The sequence below is a fragment of the Monodon monoceros genome, unplaced genomic scaffold, assembly GCF_005190385.1.
Source record: "Monodon monoceros isolate NGI ecotype Baffin Bay Population unplaced genomic scaffold, NGI_Narwhal_1 Super_Scaffold_16, whole genome shotgun sequence".
Classification (NCBI taxonomy): domain Eukaryota; kingdom Metazoa; phylum Chordata; class Mammalia; order Artiodactyla; family Monodontidae; genus Monodon; species Monodon monoceros.
Genome location: NW_021703772.1, coordinates 55348923 through 55371329, shown reverse-complemented (window position 1 = coordinate 55371329; position 22407 = coordinate 55348923). Strand labels below are relative to the sequence as shown.

General features: G+C 41.1%; 2 protein-coding genes across 4 annotated transcripts in view; one reads left to right on the top strand and one right to left on the bottom strand.

The window, feature by feature from the left end:
* Nucleotides 1-18365, top strand: part of AGPS (alkylglycerone phosphate synthase) — a 280454-nt gene extending 262089 nt beyond the window's left edge. For both annotated transcript variants that reach the window (XR_003793973.1, XR_003793974.1), the window contains exons 22-24: nt 4944-5043; nt 14239-14481; nt 16223-18365. The gene's annotated coding sequence lies outside the window, so the exon portion shown is untranslated. The remainder of the gene's footprint in view (nt 1-4943; nt 5044-14238; nt 14482-16222) is intronic.
* PDE11A (phosphodiesterase 11A) overlaps nt 1-22407 on the bottom strand; it is a 415741-nt gene that overhangs the window by 47345 nt on the left and 345989 nt on the right. For both annotated transcript variants that reach the window (XM_029225505.1, XM_029225506.1), the window contains 2 exons: nt 14266-14356; nt 10568-10668 (listed from right to left, as the gene is read on the bottom strand). In XM_029225505.1, coding sequence (XP_029081338.1) covers nt 10568-10668; nt 14266-14356 — 192 coding nt within the window. The remainder of the gene's footprint in view (nt 1-10567; nt 10669-14265; nt 14357-22407) is intronic.

Here is a 22407-nt window from a genome sequence, read left to right as displayed (position 1 = left end):
CTCTATGAGGACAACGGCCTGGCCCATTTTTGTTCACCCCTGAATCCCCAGTGCCTACAACAGTGCCTGACATGTACCAGGAGCTCAATAAATATTTGTTGAGTTGATGAATGAATGAAGAAGATGATTTCAGAAAACTATTCATTAAAGAAAAAACTCTTTAGACACTGGTTCCACCTAGATTCCAATTGTTCTACACTCTTCACAGCTGTCATTTGGAGAGATTGAGATAAGAAAACAACCTAAAACCTATCCAAGAAAAGCCCTGTCTTGAAGACTAGATTCTAACTTGATCCAGGTGGACAACATAACAAGTTGTGGGAAATGTAAGAACACCGTTCCCAACCAATGTCTGACCCTTCCTCCATAACTATTGGAATACCTGCTGAGAGTATGTTCAATATGTGAGACATAACATTTTTGATGTAAAGTGGAAGCATATTACCTAGGCGTCTAACTCAATATAGAAGTTTGTTTGTTTGTTTGAACTGCAAATCTATGACATGCCAACCAAATAGCACCAGAAGAATAAATCTCCATGATTATGAAAATTTTAATACCTAGAGCTGCTGGTGTGAAAGTCTTAAATCAACTGAACCCAAAATCAGTCATAGGCATCACATAACATTATAACAAAGCCAGGGTCTACTGCATCAGGACAAAAGGGAATATCCACTATCCCTAGGGGGTGGTAGGTAGAAGAGGGGCAGAAGGAATCTTTTCATAGAGAACAGAAAAATGTGGCATACTAATTTTATTTTTCTCCACCGACAAAAGTGTTGCTATTTCTTTTTGTTTGTTTTGTTTTTTGCGGTACGCAGGCCTCTCACTGTTGTGGCCTCTCCCGTTGCGGAGCACAGGCTCCGGATGCGCAGGCTCAGCGGCCATGGCTCACGGGCCCAGCCGCTCCGCGGCATGGGGGATCTTCCCGGACCGGGGCACGAACCCGTGTCCCCTGCATCGGCAGGCAGACTCTCAACCACTGCGCCACCAGGCAAGCCCAATGTGTGGCTATTTCTTGATAGGTTCTATTTATTCTGGCGTCCCAAGGTTTGGATCCCTCTTTGCCTCTCTGTCTGTCTGTCTCTATGTGTGTTTGTGTACATAAATCACACACACACACTTATATATATGTAAAATTGCTGGGTCATAGAATGATTTCTATGTTTAATTTGAGTTTTCATTATAAATACAGATTGTTAGGGGTATACGGAACCTTTGAAAAAAAAATCTGCTGTAATTCTCTCATTTATAGGTGAGGAAACTCAAGGTGAAGGAAGGTGAAGTGATTTGCCCAGGGTCCCAGGGTAGTTATGGGCAGATCTAGGTAGATTCCGGGTCCCGAGCTTCCCAGTTCTGGCCCTCTGAGATAATCTTTATAAATTGTGTGTTGCATGAACGGGGGCAAAATAGCCTTGCATGCTGTGAAAATCTGGACGTAGGTATAATGGCATCACAGGCTGCTGTACTAAGGAAGTACCCAGTACTGAGTACCACGGTGGGCACCAGACAGAGGTCTTTCCATCAACAATGAGATGCTCCAAAGAGCTGCAGATGGCCCAGACCAGATTGGTAGTCTGCAGCTCTAGGTGGTGTATTTCTGACCTCCTCCTTAGAGATAATCGTGAAATTCACTGTGCTTTTGAGAAATTGGCCCACACAGATGCTCTTTTTAACATCTGTATGTGTACGTGTATATAGATCATAGAGTCAAAATCAGCATATGTGAAACTGTTAGAAATAGGAGTGCTTTTAAAAACATGGGGCTGCTAAAAGGAACATTTGAAAATCCACAAAATTATATAACTCCCTGTATCCAGACTCCTTGTCATGAGGAAATATATCATTAACTTTTCAAGCAGATCATTGGGAACCTTGGTTTTCAAGGACAATGGCAAACACCTCAGCTAGTGGAAAGCAACTTACTGGAAAATCTCATTTATAATCATATATGTTTTTATTAGGCTTTTATTCTGCTCTCCTGACGTACGTTTCACTCCGAAAAATAGCAATCTTTAAAAAAGCATCATTTGAACAGCACTGCTAAAATTACCTTCAAAAATAATTTTAAAGATTGGTTACCAGTCACCCATCACTACACTGAAAATTTTTCTGGTTTGTAATTCATCTACAAGGCACCTTTTATTTGTAAATTGAGAAATCATCAATCCTGTGTATATTTTAATCAGGAACATTTTTTGTAAATTTATATAACTATACATGTATATATGGACACATAATCTTTATCTATTTATCTAACTGTTCTGAATCTACTAAAATTCTATGAATGTTAGGAAGGTTTTACTGCTGAGGTGGAAAATCGTCATTGTGACTCTCCTGCAGTTTCAACTCCAGAATTGTCAGACATGTGGAAGGAGAGTATAGGGGACAGGGTGGAATGGGTATAGGGGAGGAGAATTTTGTTCTTTCAGTGTTCTTGCAGCTCATTCAACAGGCAGACCATACATCTGCGACTGATTGCTAAATGCAGATTCTGGAGACACTGCTGGACTTTGGGCATAAAAGCATCAGAGAGGAATAATAAATTAGTAGGCAGATGTTAATTCCAGTAATTATGACTAAAGGCAAAAAAGTCATATATTTTATTTTGAAAGTGAATTGTCTCCCTGTGTTAGACTAGCACTGATAACACATGACCAGCTAAGAACCTGAATGAAATTACCTGTTAGGTGCTGTGCTGTTGGTGACAGCACGAATAAAATTGGCAAATGCAGGAAATGGAAAGACCAGAACGACTCTCAATATTGAAAATGACAGAAAATTAGACAATACAAGGTCCTAACTGTTAGTTCAGTTGATCCATAATCTCCAAGACAAGAAGTGGTCCAAGGGGTGGCTGGATAGAGCATGCCCTAGTTGCCCCTGCATTTACTTGGCCCGTAGCACTCCTCACGATGTGGTATTACTGTTTTTCTCACTTTTACACTGGGTTCTCAGTCCCTGAAGGTAAGAATTATGTCTTCTCTGCCTGTGATCCCCAGCAACTAGCACAGTTCCTGGCATAAAGAGGGCATCAGTAAGTGCTAGTGGATAAATTTCTCATGTTTTATTCAGTTGCAATATCACGTGGAAGGGGATATGAGGATGAATAGATATAAAATGCTTTGATGTGCATCGAAAAGTACGAAAATATTTCTTCCATTAACCTGTCACTGTGTCTGTTGTTTTACCATTAGAGTAATTTCCGTGGGTTAATTCATCAGCTCTGTTAAAATATAAGAATGTTTGGGAAAGAACAATGGGTTAAGCCCTGTAAGTCATTACACCTTACTATGCATTAATTTATCCTCTTCCTTTCCAATATGGGGCTAGTTGAGTGTAGGCTACTATAGAGGTTGAAAACTCTGAACATAGTGGACTCTTAATAAACATTTGTATGAATATTCCTGTCTGCATAGCAGTAGAAACATTTGCTGAGTTCCTATTGTATTCTATAAAATAAATTACTTTAGATATTAGTTTAATTTTTAGAAGGATAGTCAAACCATAACTCCTAACAATCTAAGACAATTTAGTACATTTTGTTGTCATCAGATGCTTTTGAGAAATGCTACTTATTGCATCCCTCTGGAAAGACAAAGACAGAGAAACCATTAGACTGGGCATTTTCCATAATGGCTGATGAATGTTTGCAGAGCACAAAGGGAAGTGAAAAATTTTCAATTTGAAGATTAGTCTGATGAATTTAGAAAGCCAACCAGAAAAGCATGAAGCACCCAAATGGGTTTATAAAATCTGAATTCTTGGATAATTCTCGGTTTAAATAGTGATCTGAGGCAATGTGGCATGGAGACATGTCACAGACAACTTGATGACTTTGGGTAATGTGCCCTCTCTAAGCCCAGGTATCCTTATCTAGAATATGGGGATAACAATATCTACCTTGCAGGCTGATATGAGAATTCAATATCAAAGAGTTAATATTTTGAGAATTTATTATGTCAGGCAGTGTGTCAGGTTTGGGGGCTCCAAGAGTGAGCTAAAGAGGAAGATGTCTGCGTTCATGGAGCTCCCATTCTAGTGGTGATACAGTGCTGGGCACCTGGTAAATGACGGATATAGTATTCTGTGGTCACAACCTGTTGGGGATGAATGCTAAACAGTTACTGCTACCTGAGAGCAACAGCTTCCATGACTGTATTAAAGCTAAAGAACTGCCAACTTCTGATGTCCCAGTATAGCTCAACAACAAACAAGGAGCCTCTACTTGCGGTCTCAGCCCCACAGGTGAGGCTCCTGAGCAACTCTCACCTGGAGCCTCCACCCTACCCACAGCCTGCTGGTGGCATCAGCAGTTTGTTCAGTTGCCACCGGCTTGATATCTAGTGGGTCTGGAACTGGCATTACTGCTGCCCTTGGTGCCCAAGTATTTCCAGGAGTGGCCTCAGTTTCCCCTTTGGTTCTCTTAAACTAACTGCAGAGAGAATGACAGAGTAGTTACAAGCATTTTGGAGTCTAAATACTTGGTTCCAATCTCAGCTTTACCATTTAACATGGTGAGCAATTTACTGAATCTCTCCAAACCTCAGTTTCCTCACGTGTATGATGGGGTCAATAATAGTACCTACTCTGATAGAACTGCTTTAAGTATTAAATGGAATAATGTATATATAAAGCTCCCAAGTGAGCACTCAGGAAATTTTAGGTGTTGTTTTTATTACTAATTGTGGAAGATGCAACGTCATCTTTGTTGACTTCATGCAGACAGTCTAAGGCAACTGCGACATCTCTTTGAAGTTTTAACACTTGTAATTTTGAATCTCTCTCTCTCTGTCTGCCCCAACAAGTGCCATCTTTTATGGTCCAAATTTTATTAATTTTTCTGGCTGAATGATTCTTTTCTTTATAAGGTACTTTAAATGATCGGTGTTATCAAATTTAAATTATTTAGATTATCTAAATTTTAATTATCTTTCATATAGGTAATCTCCTTTGGCCACCACAAGGACTCTAGGAGATCGGTATGGGTGATGTACCTGTTCCCATGTTGCTGACAAGGAAACCAGGGCAAAGAGAGATTAAGTAAGTGAGTGACTCTCTCAAAGTTACATGGCTGTTACCAATAGGGTATATCTAGTTCCTGCTTGAGATGCTGAAATTACTATTTAATTATCAAAGCCGTATTCACTGTGGGGACTCAGAAATAGGCACAGAAATCAATTTCAGAAAATCACTCAGCAGTAACTGGAAAATGCTTTCAATGAGTTGGAAAATCAGACTAAAGAATTAACCCCCAGACTTAGGTTGTGAAGCCTAGAAATTCACACTGAGGTTTTGTTTGATTTTCTGTTTTTTAAACTTGTGAATTCTGCTTTCGCCCATCATTTGTAGTATAGAATCCTGAGCATACCCAAAGCCATTAGAAATTAAATTTACAAGGTTTTGTGGTTGTTTTTAAAGGAATTCCATATTTCCAGGAATTTTACATTTTTCCCTTTTGGCTCATGGCAGGAAATCCTGCCTCCAGGAATGAGTCATAACCTCCCTGCAAAAGGACTGGATCTTCTCCCTGCCTGCTTTGACCCCTTCTAGAGTGACTTTCCCCTTCTTAGGGGAGGAAAGCAGTGAGCTTCCTTTTTGGTTGACCTCAACTGTGTCAAGGCTTTTGATTTAAGTAGTCAGGGCAGAAGAACCAAGGATGATCCAAACTTCTAGAAAGGGTACAAGGCTGCCCCATTGTCCACCTTTCTTCAGCCACTGCTGCTCCAACCAGCACCATGGCTCCTGCCTCGGCTGCCCTGTGCCTTGCTTACTTTCTTCCCTGGCACTTCTCTGCACCCATGCATGGGATGGGGAATGGCTGTAGGAATCCCCAGCCCTTGGGCATGCATGTCCTGGAAGTGCACGGAAGTTTTAACTCCCATGGAACAGTCTCGCTGATAGAGGCTGGAAGCTGGTAGGTAATTCTGAGATGCAGCTTATACAAGACTTTTCAGACAGTCCCTGCGGGATCAAGCCCGACTGACCACAGTGGTGACCAACAAGGGAATGTGTCTTTACAAGAGCTTCCCTCCTTCCCCATTTCACTGTCCCAGTCCCCCACTCCTACTCCTGATGTTACCTCCAAAACTAGACTATGTGCATGCAAACCCCTGTCTCTGGCTCTGCTTTGGGAGAGAGGATGGGAACTCATCCTGCTTTTCATAATAAACCTATTCATGTACACCTGGGAAGGTCAATATTTCCATGTAATGCATCCCCAACTTAAATGACAACTACTTCTTAATTCTTCCATTAGAGAAGGAATACAGTATTTGTGGAAAAGCCTCGAAACAGGAGGTGTGGGTTCCGGCTTAGCCACTAATTAGTTATGTGACCCAAACTACACTATTTAACCTTTTCAAGCTTAGTACCTGATCTACAAAATAAAGGAGATGAATTGGATTACATCATTTCTAATATCCCTTCCAATTCCACAACTGTATCTCTGTGAAATAAAAGCAACTGGGAGACAGTTTGTAGTAGCTGCTTTCCCCCTCATTAACCCTAAGAATTGTTTTGCCTAAAAATATGGCAGTACTTTAATGCAACTTTAGACAGGCAAGTGAATCAGCCTCCTGAAGGTCTAGATTAGAGAATGAGCAGCTATTCAGAAACTCAAAGAAACAATAAGGCTGACAAAAAGAGAACAAGCCAGCTTTTCTGGAGTCAGCAAACATCAGCCGGGGCTGCAGCATTAAGATAAGAGCAGAGTAATGAGAAAACGAGTTGCAACCAACTTCCTTGACTGCATCCCAGCGGTCACTCAGTGATTCGTCACATCCCTAACAGGGCTTAATGAATGGACTCCTACTGTTGACATTTTTTTCTCCCTTAGAACTTACTTGGAAACTTGGTTTGGGAAAATGCTTCTACTTTGAGAAAAATAACACAAAACCCTGCAAGTGTCAGACACAGGAAATAAGAATATTAAAGGGATACAGGCTTCCATAAATAACCAATTCAGGAGCATCAATTCAGAAAAAGATGGAACAGCATGATAGTTAAGTCAAAATGAGGACCACAAAACATGCAAAATAAATAGCCTATAAAGCAAATGAGGTTGTAGATGCCACCATTTATAAGACATACAAGACATTTATAAGATATAAGACATTCATAAGACAGATAACATAGGTACTATTATCTCCATTTTACACATGAAGAAGAGAGGCTCAGAGAGGTAAATAATTTGATGACACACAGCTATGCAGTGGCAGAGCTAGGATTTTTTACTTTTAAAATATATTTTAAAAATTAATTAAATTTATATTTATAAAAGTAATACATACAACAGTTAACAAGTCAAACAGTACTAAAAAGCATATAATGAAATAAAGCAGTGTTTTTCATATTGCTGCCTTGTTGTCCTTTGACTGTATTTCTCAATGCTTTCATTTGATTTTTATTTTGGCCATCATGTTTTTAATTTGCAAGAGCTCTTTCTTCTTCTACAGTTTGCTCCTATTATTTTTTAAAGCGTTCTGTTCTTATTTCATGGGGGCAATATTTTAGATCTCTAAGGATATTAACAACAGTTTTTGGTTTTTGTTTTCTTCCTCTCCCTGTTTTCTCTGAATTCCATTTATTTTCTGTTTGTTTTGGTCTCTGCATTTCACATGCGAGACTTTCATAAAATGTTCTGTGATCCTTGCTATCTGTGTGTTAAGAGTACGGCATTAAAAGGCTAAGCAGGAGTTGTATGTGTGTGTCCCACACACACACTGCATACGACACATTTATACTAAAAATTATTCATTGTTTATCTGAAATTCAAATTTAACTGCACTTCCTGTACTTCCATTTGCTGAATCTGAGAAACCTGGATGTGTGGCTTACAGATTCTGGCCTCTGGGTGACTGGGCTGTGGGCCTGGGGTTTCAATCCAGAGACCTGTTCCATTTGATTTCATCCCTTCTTCTGAGCTCTGTGTCTCATTCCCACCTTGAACTTTTCTCAGTCCAGAGCGCTTTCTTTCATCTCTCCAGAGAATAAACCTCTGCGCTTCTCCAGGGAGAGGAAAGGCAGTTATCTGGTTAGGTTGGTGGAGGACTTAGTGGGCTCTGAGTGTTCTGAAAACTGACTTTTTAGTAATTTCCTTGTCTTAAGCTGTGAGCGTCGCATTCACTTTTCACTGGTACTTTTTGTCTCTAAGCCCCAAGCAAGGCTCTGCAAGACAAACTGGCTTGCTTCTCAGAGCTGTCCTCCTACTTTCCACTCCACTCTGCCAGATCAGTTACATTCATCAGCTGGCCTTCCATTTTCCACAAATGGAGTAGCTCTTATCAGTTGTTTTGGGCCCTCTCTGCTTCTCTGACTTACGCCTTTTTGTTTTTGCTTTTAAATTTATGTGGTGCCATTTTACTGGCGTTTCAGAAGGGACAGGACATAGACACTTGGGCTCAATACACCAGGTTTAACTGGAATGCCAGAACGAGACTTAAATCCAGACCAATATAATTCCAAAGCCTTTTACTCCTTGCACTGTACTGTGTCATAACCCATTCACTAGAGACCAGCAATAAACACCTGTGGCACAGATTATCAGTTGTCTACTCAAATATCTCTCTTCCCTTTCTTTCTTAGTAATAGAACTCCTAGACTTTAGCAGGGCATATAATTACCCAAAATGAAGCCTTCCTTTCCTAACCTCCCTTCAACCTAGGGATGGCCAAGTGACTAAATTCTGACCAATGAAATGGAAGTGGAATTGTTATGTGAAGCTTCCAGAAAACTCTCTTAAAAGATAACTTGCATCACCTTTGGCCCCTTTCTTTTTTGCCCCTTCCTTCCTTCTGATAACTGGGATGTGGACATTTTGCCTGGAAAATGAGCAGCTATCTTGGACTCAGGTGGAAACCATGTGTTTGAAGGTGGCAGTACAGAATGATAAAGTAGCCTGGGTCCCTGATGACTTAATGTAGCTACTCTGCCAACTGCAGATTGCTTATCTCCAGATTTCTTTTATGCGACAAAGAAGTAAGCTCCTGTTATTTTGGGTTTCCTGTCCCTTACAATTGAATCTAATTCTAACTGATGCAATGCCAAGTACAATAAAATTCAAAGGGAGTGACATAGGCTTCCTGGAAAAGGTGGTAGAAGATAGTTCAGCCAGATGGGGAAGTGGAGGAAGAGGATTCCATGTAGGAACGGTGAGATGACTGGGGAACTAGGGCCATTGCATAAGGTGTTTTCACAGGGTAACATGCAGTTAACTAACAAAAAGGATTATTTTTTCTGAAAAACAAAAAACAAAGGGTAACATTAGACCTGTCTGGTTGGAGTACAAATCATGTTGGAGAGAAGTGGAAGATAAGAATGAAAAATAGCTGGGGGCAGATTATGGAGGGAGAACCTTGAAATGCGAACCAAGTTTAGAGGTTGCTTTGAAAGCAATGAAGCCACTGAAGGCTTTTAAGATGGGCGTTGGAGATGCAGGTCTAGAATGTGAGGTAGTATTAGAGTGAAGAATTTCAGGGTCTTCTCTGTGCCTCTATAGAGGTAATATAGCACTGAGGCCAGGGGAGTGAATCTGAGTAGAGTAGAGAAAGAAGAACATGGGTTCAGGAACTCATACGTAGAAGCAAGGAGAAAAGAAATCTATAAGGGATCCAGAAAAGGAGAGAGGAAGGCAGATGGATGTTGCGGAAGAAAAGAGAGTAGAAATTGACAATGAGAAATCAGTAAACCTGTAGATGTCTCAAAGAAGCTAGAAAATATCAGAAATGAGTAAATGACATCGAATTTGGGGACAAGGAAGTCTCTGGTGACCTCTGAAAGTAAAACGCTGGTAGAATGTGAAGGTGGACGCTGGTCTCCAAAGTGTAAGTGGGTATTAGGAAAATAAAGGTACTCATGTGCTCCATTTATTTTAAAAGGTGGGCAGTAAAAGAAAGGCAAATTGAAAAGCAATTAAAGACCAAGGGGTCAGGTCAAAGAATTTTTTAAGGAAGGGAAGTTGTTTGGTCTTTAAGATCAGAGCAAACTGTGCATATCAGTGAAGGAAGAGATAACCAGGCTGCCAAAAGAGGTGGTACCCGAGGGAGCGGGTCTCACAGGAAACGAGCGGGATGGAATCGCCAGCTCAGATGGAGGCCTGAGCTTTGGGAAAAGGAGGACAGCTCTTCTGAGAAAGAGAGCTAGAGGAGAGGCAAGGAATGAAGGCTGGGCTTTCTGGTCATCCTTTCAGCAACAAATCTTTTTCATTAGCATCATCATTGCCATTAGAGATCTAACTGGAAATCATAGTCTAAAATAGCAATCTTAGCCAGTCTCTAAAATAAAAATGGCCATCACTTAGTTTCAGCCAAGAGTCCCAAACAAGGCTCATAAAACAGAGGAAAGATATAAATCTCGTGATTATAGCCCTGATTGTCTTGTTTTATAGACACCACACTAATGAAGTTCTCTTAGATGAGGGGAAAAAACAACAACAAAAAGTTTAGGTCATTTACACATTGATATCAGTGCTAGAATAACAGGCAATCCCCAATATGGACCTGAAAATTAATTACAGCTTGAAACTTTAGATATCCATTTGTCAAATAGATCAAATGCCAATACCTACTCAAAGTACAGCGTGAGGTCTGTTGCTAGTATTGACTGCTTCAAAAGCTGCATAAGGTCACTGTATTCCCTGGAGGACAAATTAGCAAAGATGTTGTGACCCTGGAACGAGAAAGTACAAAGTCACAAAAGACAACGTTAAATCTGAGCTTGGTAACTACATGTTTTTCCTTTTTTTTTTTTTTTTTAAAAAAAAGGTTTAGAAACATGATAAAATCATTTTCTGAAAAGCTTAATGACATTTTGTGCAACTACAAACAGATTCCCTGGCAAACATAGCAAAGCTAGGAGTACAATCATTGTTGAGGAGGACCACCAAGGGACACTTTATTATGCCTAGTCTTGAAGACAAAATTGAAGAGTGTTTGAACTCATCTTCCTCAGGCCACGTTTGTGCCAACAACTCCATTTAACTGCCCACGTCCTGTGGAATTACAGAGCGGAAAAGCTGACAAAACTTTCAGGAATCTTTCTGACCCCGATATATCAATACATACTAGTCTCACTAGTAAAGACTTAAGTTGGCCTTTTGGAAGTATTTGCTCTGGCAACAAATGACTTCAAGGAAGAGAAGAAACATTAGACCAGTGGTACAAATGAGGGTGATCTTGGGAATGGGCACTTCTAGCAATGTCTAGAGACATTTTTCTTGTCACACTGAGGGACGGTGCTACTGGGATCTAGTGGAGAGGCCAGGGATGCTGCTAAACATTCTACAGTACACCCTACAGACCCTACAACAAAGACTTACTTGGCCCAACATGACAATTCTGTTGAAGTTGAGAAACCCTGTGTTAAGCTGTGAAGATACGTCTGGATGGAGTGTGTGAAATTCAGGATAGTGAATAATTACTGAGTAGCTAGAATGTATAAGATACTGCTCTTGGCATAGGAGGGCTCTAAAGATGCCTTTGGCCTTGAACAACCTGCAAGTACACCTGTGTCTCCATACCTTTGAAAAGCACACCTTTTGCCATCCTAATTTGTTTTAGCCACACTAGACAGTTCCACAGTATTTTTAATAAAGTGTGAAAAATCCTTTTTTTTTTTTTACATCTTTATTGGAGTATAATTGCTTTACAATGGTGTGTTAGTTTCTGCTTTATAACAAAGTGAATCAGTTATACATATACATATATCCCCATATCTCCTCCCTCTTGCGTCTCCCTCCCTCCCACCCTCCCTATTCCACCCCTCTAGGTGGTCACAAACCACCAAGCTGATCTCCCTGTGCTATGCGGCTGCTTCCCGAAAAAATCCTTCTTTAAATGACTGACAATTCACTAAATTTGCTTTGAAAGTTAAGACTTTTCATTTGTCAGGTTTTCTTAGCATGAGATATGAACTCATAAACAGGTGGTCTGGGAACTGGACCAGTTTTAAACCTAGCGTTGAAAGCCAAAAGATGGTGCAGAAGGAAGGCAGTGAAATGACTGCCTGAGAATATTTTCCAACGAGAGGTACATTAATTCTTCCAGGGAACCAGAATATCAATTGGTAAATTACTACCTACCAGGTACCAGATGACAGATAATCTGCTTCCTTGAGTTAATTTATCTCATTGGGGGAACCCACCACTCCTTAGAGACTAAAGTATATTGGTTCCACCTGGGACCAGGTCCAGTATTAATAATAATTTTCAAATGAACTCTTCCAGACCCTTAATTCAGCCATTAGGAAGACGAATAATAACTAAAGGAATGCCACACCATAATTCTGCCCAGCGTTCTTTGCCTCAGCCTTGCCCCATGGATCAATCACAGGCTGGTGTACTGGGGCCTGGGAAAAAGTGGTTGGGACCTCTGGAAAAGTGGATCCAGCCACACATCTAGCATCTCTCAGGGAAAGAAATATAGCTATTAGGAGCCAGTTACAGTAAAACCTAATGTGGAGTCCAGGAGAAAGTTGGTCTGAATTTGAGGATCTTGATTATTTTGAGAGTGCATTTTACTACTTTTAAAGGACATAAAGTAACCTAACACAATTTATAGTTAAGAGAGTGACAAAGCCAGCCAGGTCAGCTTTAATAATAATAATAATAAAAGTTAATTTGCAATCAGTGTATTGCTTATATGTAAATTGGCCTTCTACAGTGCCTCAAGGGTTTGGTCTCTAAAATAGATTAGTCTCCCTAAAACACTACTTCTACTCCTTGTTTAGGGAGGAATGGTATTGATGGAAAAAAAAAAATGTAGAGGAAGAAAGGACTGGAGCAACTTTCTTCAAGCTATCTAACCTCTCTGTGCCTCTGCATTATTTGGAAAGTGGGGTGGTGATGACATCTGCATTTTTGCCTTTCTGATGGGCAGGATGGGGCGGGGCGGGGGGAGCGTCAGGGCAGAGCCTGAACACACCACTGCTTGGTTCCATTACTGTTATTCTGCGTTCTTCAAAGAGAACCCCTGGAGTGAAGTGCAGCTGATGTATTTTGTTTATATGAAGACAAAGTCTGAGTTAGTGGGGTTTGTTTTCCCAGAGAAACAAGCAAATGACCTTCTAAGAAAACCCTGACCTCCTGTATATAATCTGTTATTACAAAGGTGAGAATGTCTGGCCTCAGGGGTGTAAACCCATCACACTACCAGTACAGAAAAGATAGTCTGACCCCAGTTTCCTCCTGTTCCTACTTCCCTCTGCCACAGCATGCAGCTAAAACATGGCCTTCATAGGAAAATTCCAGAGCCGCAGATGCTGGGATACTGGTTTCTGTCAGAGTTACTGAAAGCCTAACCCTTGATGTTTCATTCCCGACTGCAAATACATCTCCCCCAGCGGGTTTGCCTTCTGCAGCTGCACTCAGGTTCCGGAGCGCCGACTCTCCTTTATGGGGTCGAAGAAGGCTTTCATGATATTGCAAAAGACACTCTTTCTCAAGATAGGCTGGAGGAAAAAACCCTCCATATTTAATGATGCTATTCCAGCAAAGCAGGGCCTTAATGATGATAATAATAATAATTAATGGCACAGCTAGAGAACTGACAAATAATGGGGAACAGATGATCCCTTCCTGGCCTCAAAAAAAAGTCTGTATGCCTGCAGAAAATTAAGCAGATCCTTTCTTGGCAATTTCAAACTCAGACGCCTCAGCCAGAGTCAGTTAGCGGTTTTACTTTTTTTCCATGGAGAGCTAAAAGTATAAAAGACCAACTACTTCTAACTCCTGCAATGCACATGAAGCAAAATAAGGCATATGGCTGCAGCCCTGGTTCTCAAGTTTAGTTGCAGTTCTCACTTTCAAATCGGTCCCACCAGCAATTTTAAGTTCTCTCATCTTTTATAGGTTTCTCAATTATGCGAATAAAGTGTAACTTTCTCACCCTGTTTCTGCTTCTACCATCTTTTTAAATGGGTTTCACAAAATGGAGATGTTGGGCCACTCACTACTTGGATCTGTTAGTGGGCTTCTGTATTGTTAAGAAAGGTAAGGCCATGCTCTGGTGACAAGCTGTGGCAGTCTGCTCTGCTAAGTGAATCTGAAAAGCCTCCTAACCAATAATAAAACCCAAATGAATCAGCTCAGGACGAATTTGAACAAGGTCCTTGGTCAGGCATCTGAAAGAATTTTTAAAAAGCCACACAGAAAAGGTCCAATAGTGCCGATTCTCTGTATCTTCCTGTGGCATTGCAAAGAAAGAGAAGTAGGAAACATCATTTCATTGGTTTTCTTTCAAGGGGAGAAGCAGAATGTTAGGTCTGTACCTCGCTTTGAAGGATCATCACTGCGTGGTTGAAATGGTGATGCTCTAAGGTAGCAGAAGTTCCATAGAGTTGGGCCAGGGCAGAGCCACTCCTGAAAGAGGACAGATGTGTGAGTGACCAAGGCCCTTCACCCGTCAACGATCCCCCGACACTGGCTCTTCGGATCAACGTGTTTCTCCTGCTTCCGCAAAGGACCATGAGCAGATACATTCTCAGGTAACCACCTGTGTAGTTCACGAATGTATTAAGTAAACGTTTTGGGAATCTTCTCTGTGTTAGGCTAGATGCTGTGGATGATACGACCGTGAAAAAGACACAGCCCACGCTGCTAAGAAATTTACAGACTAGTAAGGGAGATGAGATGTGGTCCTATGGGAAAATAATGCACAGAGCACATAATATAAATACCACAGAAAATGTTCCAGGTCCAGTCAAAGTGCTTTGGATGATCTGAGGACAAGAGACATAATTCCTGGCTTTGGGGATCAGGATAGGCTTCATGAGCTAAACCTTATAAAGCTTCTGAGTGTCTAGAACGAATATCATATACCAAATGTATTTGCGGCTCCATGGGAAAAGACCTTGTGAATATTATGTAGAACCCATTTAATCTGCTTTACATGTAAGGTTGACAAGCTTCTACATGTAAGGTTGACAAGCTTTTCCAACCTACAGTCACACTGTGATATCTCAATGTTGAACTCCAGAAAGTTCCCTAGATTTGGAGTCAGAACTCAGCTCTCGGTAATAGTTTCGGGTCATTACTTGGTTGCTTTAAGCATCAGTTTCTTTGTCTCTAAAATTATGATAACACTCTTTACCTTACTTGTTATTTAGGAGCACACAATAAAATACTTGTAAGTGCCTATCATAGTGCCTGCCATGTAGTAGATTGTAGTCTATACTAATTATTAATCAACAATGAAAACACATAGATATTTCCATTTTAAATAAATAAAATGTTAATTGATACTTGAAAGGATAATTTTGAATTATCTGTATATTTTGCTTATGTAGAACAACCCATTCCTCAACAATGTCAGTTTGGCAAGTGCTCATTTAAAATGTTCCAGTGTGTTCATTTCCAATTCTCCTGAAGTAGCATTTAGAGCATCTTAAGAGTTGAGAGACATTCTGAGAATCCTATGGTTTAAAGGACAGTCGTGGGATGGCAGCCGAGGACACATGAAGGTCCTTGTGTTCCTTCTTGCTGATTGCAGAGAGTGTGGACATTGAAAGGGCAATTTGGCCTTAACCTGGAAATGACAGACATTGCCCGATCACAGTCTGCCCTTTTAGTGAGAGGAGCAAAGACTGCATGTAATGCCACGTGAGGGATTTCAGTCATAAGGTGCCCTCTAGCTCCAGCATGAGGAGGCCCAAGATCATGGCCGGTTTGGGGGTGCAGGGGACCTGTGATCTCTGGAAAGACTCAGAGCTGACCACATGTTGGAATAGGGTTAGTAAGCAGGGTACTAGAGTTTAATCAGGTGGTGTTATTTCTTTAAATCTTGCCTTAATCTATATCATTTAATATGTGAAAATCTGTTAGGCTAATCTTAGCATTAAGTGATTAATATTTAACATTAGTCACTATTTTTCTAACATAGAGTTCATTTTTATGAAAATACATTTTTCAAAATGCACACTGTATTGTGTCTTAGCTGTATTTGTCTTGGCTTTTGAAATTCTAGGATGTTTTATATGCATGTCAAATCCAAATGCCTGGCATGGAGTAGGTGCATAAAAAATATTAGTTGCTTGGCTAATAAAGTTGTGGTGGTATGTCTAGAGATTATAGTTCAAACTGAAGGTTGACCATAATAAGTGTGTTAACATTTTAAAATAATGTTATTAATGATAATAGCTCTCATGAGAAGTACCTGTCATGAACTAGGCAACATATTAACACTTTAATATATTACTTCATCTAGTCTTGACAACAACCATGAAATAGGTATTATTTTCTCATTTTACAGATAAGGAAACCAAGGCTCAGAGAAGTTATGCTACTTTTCCAAGGTCACAAAGCTAGTAAGTACCAGTTCTAGACTGGAAGCCAAATTGTGAAGCTTTTTCTCATTACATAATGAGAAAGATAATTATAACTTATACATTTCTGATATTCAGTTCTCCATTTTTGCCAAGCTGGTTGTCATCAATGAAAGAAGGTTTCAAAATTTAATTCAGAATTCTTCTAGTATAACTGCTAACCACAGGCTCAGATTCCTGTGATTTGTTTCTATTAACTAGCCATGCCAGATGTGCCCCAGTTACTGGTGTGAATCCTGATAAGAGAGTCATTGATGTAAAGTAGGGTCAAGATGCAAAATATCATCTCTTCCTTTATCAGGTTGGTTTAGCAGACCTCACAAAGTTAAATAAGCTACATGATAACAAGTCACTAAATATTTTCTTTTTTCAGGATGAGTAGGATGTTTCCTCCTTTAACCAGGGGACACCTTGTAACAAAAACACTGGTGTCTCCTATGCTGCCCTCTCCTCTCCACCAGATCCACATGGATTCGGAACTGCTGCATTTCATCAGAGGGCTCTCAGGGTGTTTGTGCAAATGCATCTGATGGCCCATGGTTTGAGCATCTTCATCCTCACATTCTCTTTGTTCCTTTTAGTAATTCCATCTTACATTGCCCCCACCCTCACACAATACTGATTTAATCACAAATATGTAGATTTTGCAACAGAACCAGACTAATGCTATGAAGAGACTGTGATTGATTGATTGATTCATTCATTCATTCACCTAATAAGGACTGATGACTACTGCAATGCGGGACTGTGGGCATGTGGGATACAAAGATAAAGAAGACATGGCTTTTACCCTCAGGAAGCTCACAGTCCCCTGTAACTGCGCAGGAGACTTTCTCTGTCCAGACTTGCACTTAACGATGTCACCTTTCTGCAAGCAAGGTGCCATCTTAGCATTCACAGGATGGAGCATGATACTAACTCTACTTTTTTTGTCTAGAATGAAATCATCTAAGCAAGAATGCTTCCAATTCCATATGGTTCCTTTATTTACATTACTAGGTTTGGTCTCTGTCAGATTTTCTAAGACTGCAAGACATCCTGGTGCTTTCTCTCTCAGTCCAAGGCTCACTGAGAATGCGCCTACACCTGCCATTACTCAGGCACATGCTGTGGACCTCCTAAGACTGCAAGAGTGAAGTCCATGGTCAGAAAACTTGATAAAAGTGGCAAAAATTAAAATCTATCTGTTAGGATAAACTTTATCAAAATGTATTCTACAGAATACTAGTTCTTTGGAATGTTAAATGGCATTACAGGCAGAAATAAAAATGGTCCCATGGTTAAATATGTTCGGGAAATGCCGGGTTTAAAAAGTTAAACTGTTTCTTTATTATAGGATTGCTCCGTGGCATCAATATGTGAAAATATGCACTGTGATTCTGCAGGAAGGGGACGTAATATGCAGTATTGACCAATCTTACTTGATCATAAAACCATTTTTAAAAAAGAGGACATGTCTTTCATGTAATGTACTTTATGTAAAGGCATACTGTCATTTTTCATGTAAAATGTGAAAAAAAAACCCTCAAATCAATCACATGTGGAAAAAAATTGACTTTAGCACCACACCTCACTTTAATTGTCTGTGGTAAGTAAATCCATCATATCAGTAGCTCCGGGGCACACGCATTGTAATTGTGAAAATATTACAGATACATGTAGGGTATGTGGAGACAGGGCGAGAGAAGGAGAGCAGAAGAGAATCCAGATCCCTTTAAGCACAGGAAGATTTATACCTGTGATCTTTCATGATGCTCATTATTGATTAGGTCATCCCAACATACTGAAGTTTTTAATTTTTGGACAGGCAGCACACCGAGGAGAAACTTATTAAAAAGAAAAGTCAGGGCTTCCCTGGTGGCGCAGTGGTTGAGAGTCCGCCTGCCGATGCAGGGGACACGGGTTCGTGCCCCAGTCTGGGAAGATCCCACATGCCGCGTAGCGGCTGGGCCCGTAAGCCATAGCCGCTGAGCCTGCGCGTCCGGAGCCTGTGCTCCGCAACGGGAGAGGCCACAACAGTGAAAGGCCCGCGTACCGCAAAAAAAAAAGAAAAGTCAACGTGAAAATTCTGTCCCCATAGGCATCCAGCACTTTGCACAGGCACCAAAAATAAGCGCGTAAAAGGAACTTGTATAGCTATGAACTATGTACCTTCATAACTTCCCTAGATATGCATATTCGTTGAAAAAGAGACAATGGAAGTGTGCTGCCATGGCTTTCAGAAAAGACAGGAAACTTTCAGAAGGAAAACTATGAAAGGTAATTAGGAAATTGAGAATTGTTGGGAGGTGGTGAGGAATGGGATTAGGCTGTCACGGCAGATTAATGCGCCCCCGTATTTCACTTCTGGGACCTGGCTGAAAGCGACAAGATGGGTTTTCATTCCCAAGAAATGAGTACAAGAGATTATGCTAGAAATGAATAGAAGAAGTCTCCTAGGAGAATATACTACAAAGCTGCTCGGTACTGATATTTAATCATCAGGGGCAGCTGTAATAGGGAGGGCGCTGAGTGGGAAACGCTGTCCCCGGAGAAAACAGGAGAGCGGTGTTAGAGTAATTTCAAAGCACTGTGGGATCGCTGCCCTGGCTACCTATCGATCATTCACTGCACGCACTCCAATACTTGAAAATTAAGAATAAAGCATGAAAATGCAAAGGTTCACTTATCAGAAAGGCTAAGAGAATAAATCATACTGTGCTATAACTAAAATCACAACTTTTTATTGTAGAGGCATTTTGCATTTTATATAGTAATTTGTCCCTTGCTAAATGTCTCTTGTTTCTTTATAGCCTTATATAGGAAAAAAGGTAGCATATGCTTTGCCACATAATAATTGGTGCATTTAAATCCCATTTCCAAATCACTTGAAAGGTTGGAGTTAGACTGAGTACTTTAAGGAAAGGAACTATTATACTTCCCACACAATGCCTAGCACAGTGCTTCGCACTTAGAGAGCACTCAATTAATGGGGAGTAAATAAGGAAATAAGGATATAGATTTCTTTCTAGGGATTTTCCTAAACAATGGCACACTTGCTGAATAAATCTTATTCTAATCAATAAAAAGGTAGTTCCTTCATCATGATGTAAAAAGGTCTCTTTCAGCATTTATTGAAAAAAATTTTAACTGAGGTTGCATGGTGGTGGCCTTTGGTGTTCTAAGTTCAAAAGTGACTCTGTCAGTTAAGAGGCAGGGCTGATGGACGTCCCATGAGCTGGTAACTTGTGTACAAGATCGATCATTGTGAGGAAACACGTCAGACCATCTTGGAACAGGTAGATTTGATCATGTGGTATGAGGATGCAAAAAAAATTTTGAATTCTGGTATCAGAGACTTAATATCTATCTCATATGTGTGAAAGCTGTTCATTATAATACAAGTCACTTGAAATTTGGGGACCTCAGTTTCCAATTTCTAAAAATTAAGGCACTGAAAAATATGACTACCAAGGTCTAGTTGTGTTCTATGAGTTTTTTGGCTCCACATCTTGAGTTTTTGGATGTCAAAATATATCTTAGTTTTCCAGAGTTCACATATATGGCAAGTCAGCCAATAAACTGGAAGCTCAAAGGGCTAAAATAAATATCACAAAGTAATGAAAGAGAGTAGAATAAAGTGGTTAAAGAATGGTTTTTGGAGTCAGATAGCCCAGGTCCAAACACCACTCTGCCACATGCTGGATGTATGAATTTGGGCAAGTTACTTACTTTCCTGAGGCCCAGTTCCCTCTGTAAAATGGAGACAAAAGTATCTACATACAAGGATGTTGATGAGCACTTGAGATAGTAAACAACAAATAAACTGTAGTTCTTCTTATTGTCTCAGGGACCATTCATTGCAAAGAACAGAAATGAATTAGAACCAGCTTCACTAAAAAACAAAAATAAAACAAAACAAAAACCCGTTGACTAAATGATGCCAGGAGCTCTGAGTAAGGCCCATTGTCACAAGTATGGCTGGGTCTCTTGGAAATAGGAGTAGAGATATGGAAAACCAGGGATCAAGTCTGCTTTTTCTCTGTCTTTCTCTAGGATAGTATAATCTCTGCTTCTCTCTGAATGTTGGCTTGCTTCTTCTCTCCCTGCAGATTTGCTTTCTTGTTTATCCACTTGGGACGTGGTCAACACAGCTTTCCCCAAATGGCAGCCTCAGCTTCCAAGTCTATGTGCAGCTTAGACCTCAATAGCTAACTGAGTCAATATCATGGTAATCCAAGTCCAAATTCCTGGGAGATAAAATATGATTAGCTGGGTTTGGATTAGATGTGTACTCTTGGTCCAAACAGCTAAGAGGTCAACTAGCAAGGAGGGCTGGCTCTCTCAGTGTGACACAGAGGCTGTCTCCAGGCCAGGGGCTGTTATCTGGGTACATATATTGTGCACTTGACTCTTAAAAGAACCCACAAGGTGCTCACTCTTGTTTTATAGATACAATTCTTTGTGCATAAGTGGCAGAATGGTAGGTGGCTGGAGGGAGGCTGCTCGAGGAAGACACAGTGACAGTGATGCCACTGGCCTCAGAGAGAGGTATCCTAAAATAATAATAGCAATGAAATGCAGGCACAGGGGCTCAAACCTAAAAACTCGTCAGACCCTATAATGAAAGTGTGCACAGTTTACCATTCAGTAGGCCCCAGGGACACTATTGTTTTTAGTACAACATCAAACCGATGCGTGTAAAAACCGTGTTTTAGGGCTTCCCTGGTGGCACAGTGGTTGAGAGTCCGCCTGCCGATGCAGGGGACATGGGTTCGTGCCCCGGTCCAGGAAGATCCCACATGCCGCGGAGCAGCTGGGCCCGTGAGCCATGGCCGCTGAGCCTGCGCGTCCGGAGCCTGTGCTCCGCAACGGGAGAGGCCACAACAGTGAGAGGCCCGCATACCGCAAAAAACAAACAAACAAAAAAACTGTGTTTTATAATAATCTTATGAAAGGTTGCACTTGTTGAAGAAATCAGGAAACTTTGTTGAAAGGCAATATTAAAATGGTTAAAACGTCATCCATTCATGCATTTGTCATTCATTCATTCACTCAGCAAACATTCCTTGTGGTTTTATCATGCTGCTGGTACTTGTACACACCACGGGGACTCAAGAAGAGGGGAGACACACCAGTAAATCAGCAACTAACATGGTGTGAGATGCACACTTTTTTTTTTTTTTTTTTGCGGTACGCGGGCCTCTCACCGTTGTGGCCTCTCCTGTTGAGGAGCACAGGCTCTGGACACGCAGGCTCAGTGGCCATGGCTCACGGGCCTAGCCACTTCACGGCATGTGGGATATTCCCGGACCGGGGCACGAACCCGCGTCCCCTGCATCAGCAGGCGGACTCTCAACCACTGCGCCACCAGGGAAGCCTGATGCACACTTTTGAAAAACTATAGCCAGGGAATGATGTGGGCATAGAAAATTGACAAGGGGAAGGTACATCAGAGATAGAACCCTGGGGGGGGGTGCTTTTAGAGGAGTTTGGGGGAAAGAAGAAGAGGAAGGGCATTCTGGGCAGGGGACCTGCCAACTCGGAGCAGAGAGAAGGGAACTAGCCGGACCCCACAGAGCACTTTAAGTAGCCCCTTGTGTCTGGAACCTGGATGCCTGGGTGGGGGTGGGATGACAAGGAGTGACTGCTGGGCCAGAGGAATGGGCAGGAGCCTGATTGAAAAGGGCCTTAAGGGCTAAACTAAGGAATCTGAACATTATCCTGAAAGTTACAAGAGGCCAGTGAACGTCTTTTAAGCAGCGGAGTGATCTGATCAGCTCTGTGAATTATAAAGAGCATTCTGGAGCACCAAGGGGGAAAGACTGGAGGAGAAGAGTTAGGCTGTTGGTTGTAGCAATCCAGGAGGGATGCAAAAGAAGCAGTGGTTACTTTAAGAATGCAGAGATGTCGACTTTGGGGGGCGCTAAGGAGGGAATCTGGGTGACTTGTGGATTTCTGGTGGTGCCATTCACTGGGATAGAGAATAAGAGAAAAAGGGAGAGACTGGGATTGGGGTGACTGTGGGACTTCAAATAGGAGGTGCTCCTCAAGCAGCTGGAATAAGTGTGTGGAGATAAGCAGAGAATTATGGTCCAAAGGTATGGGCTT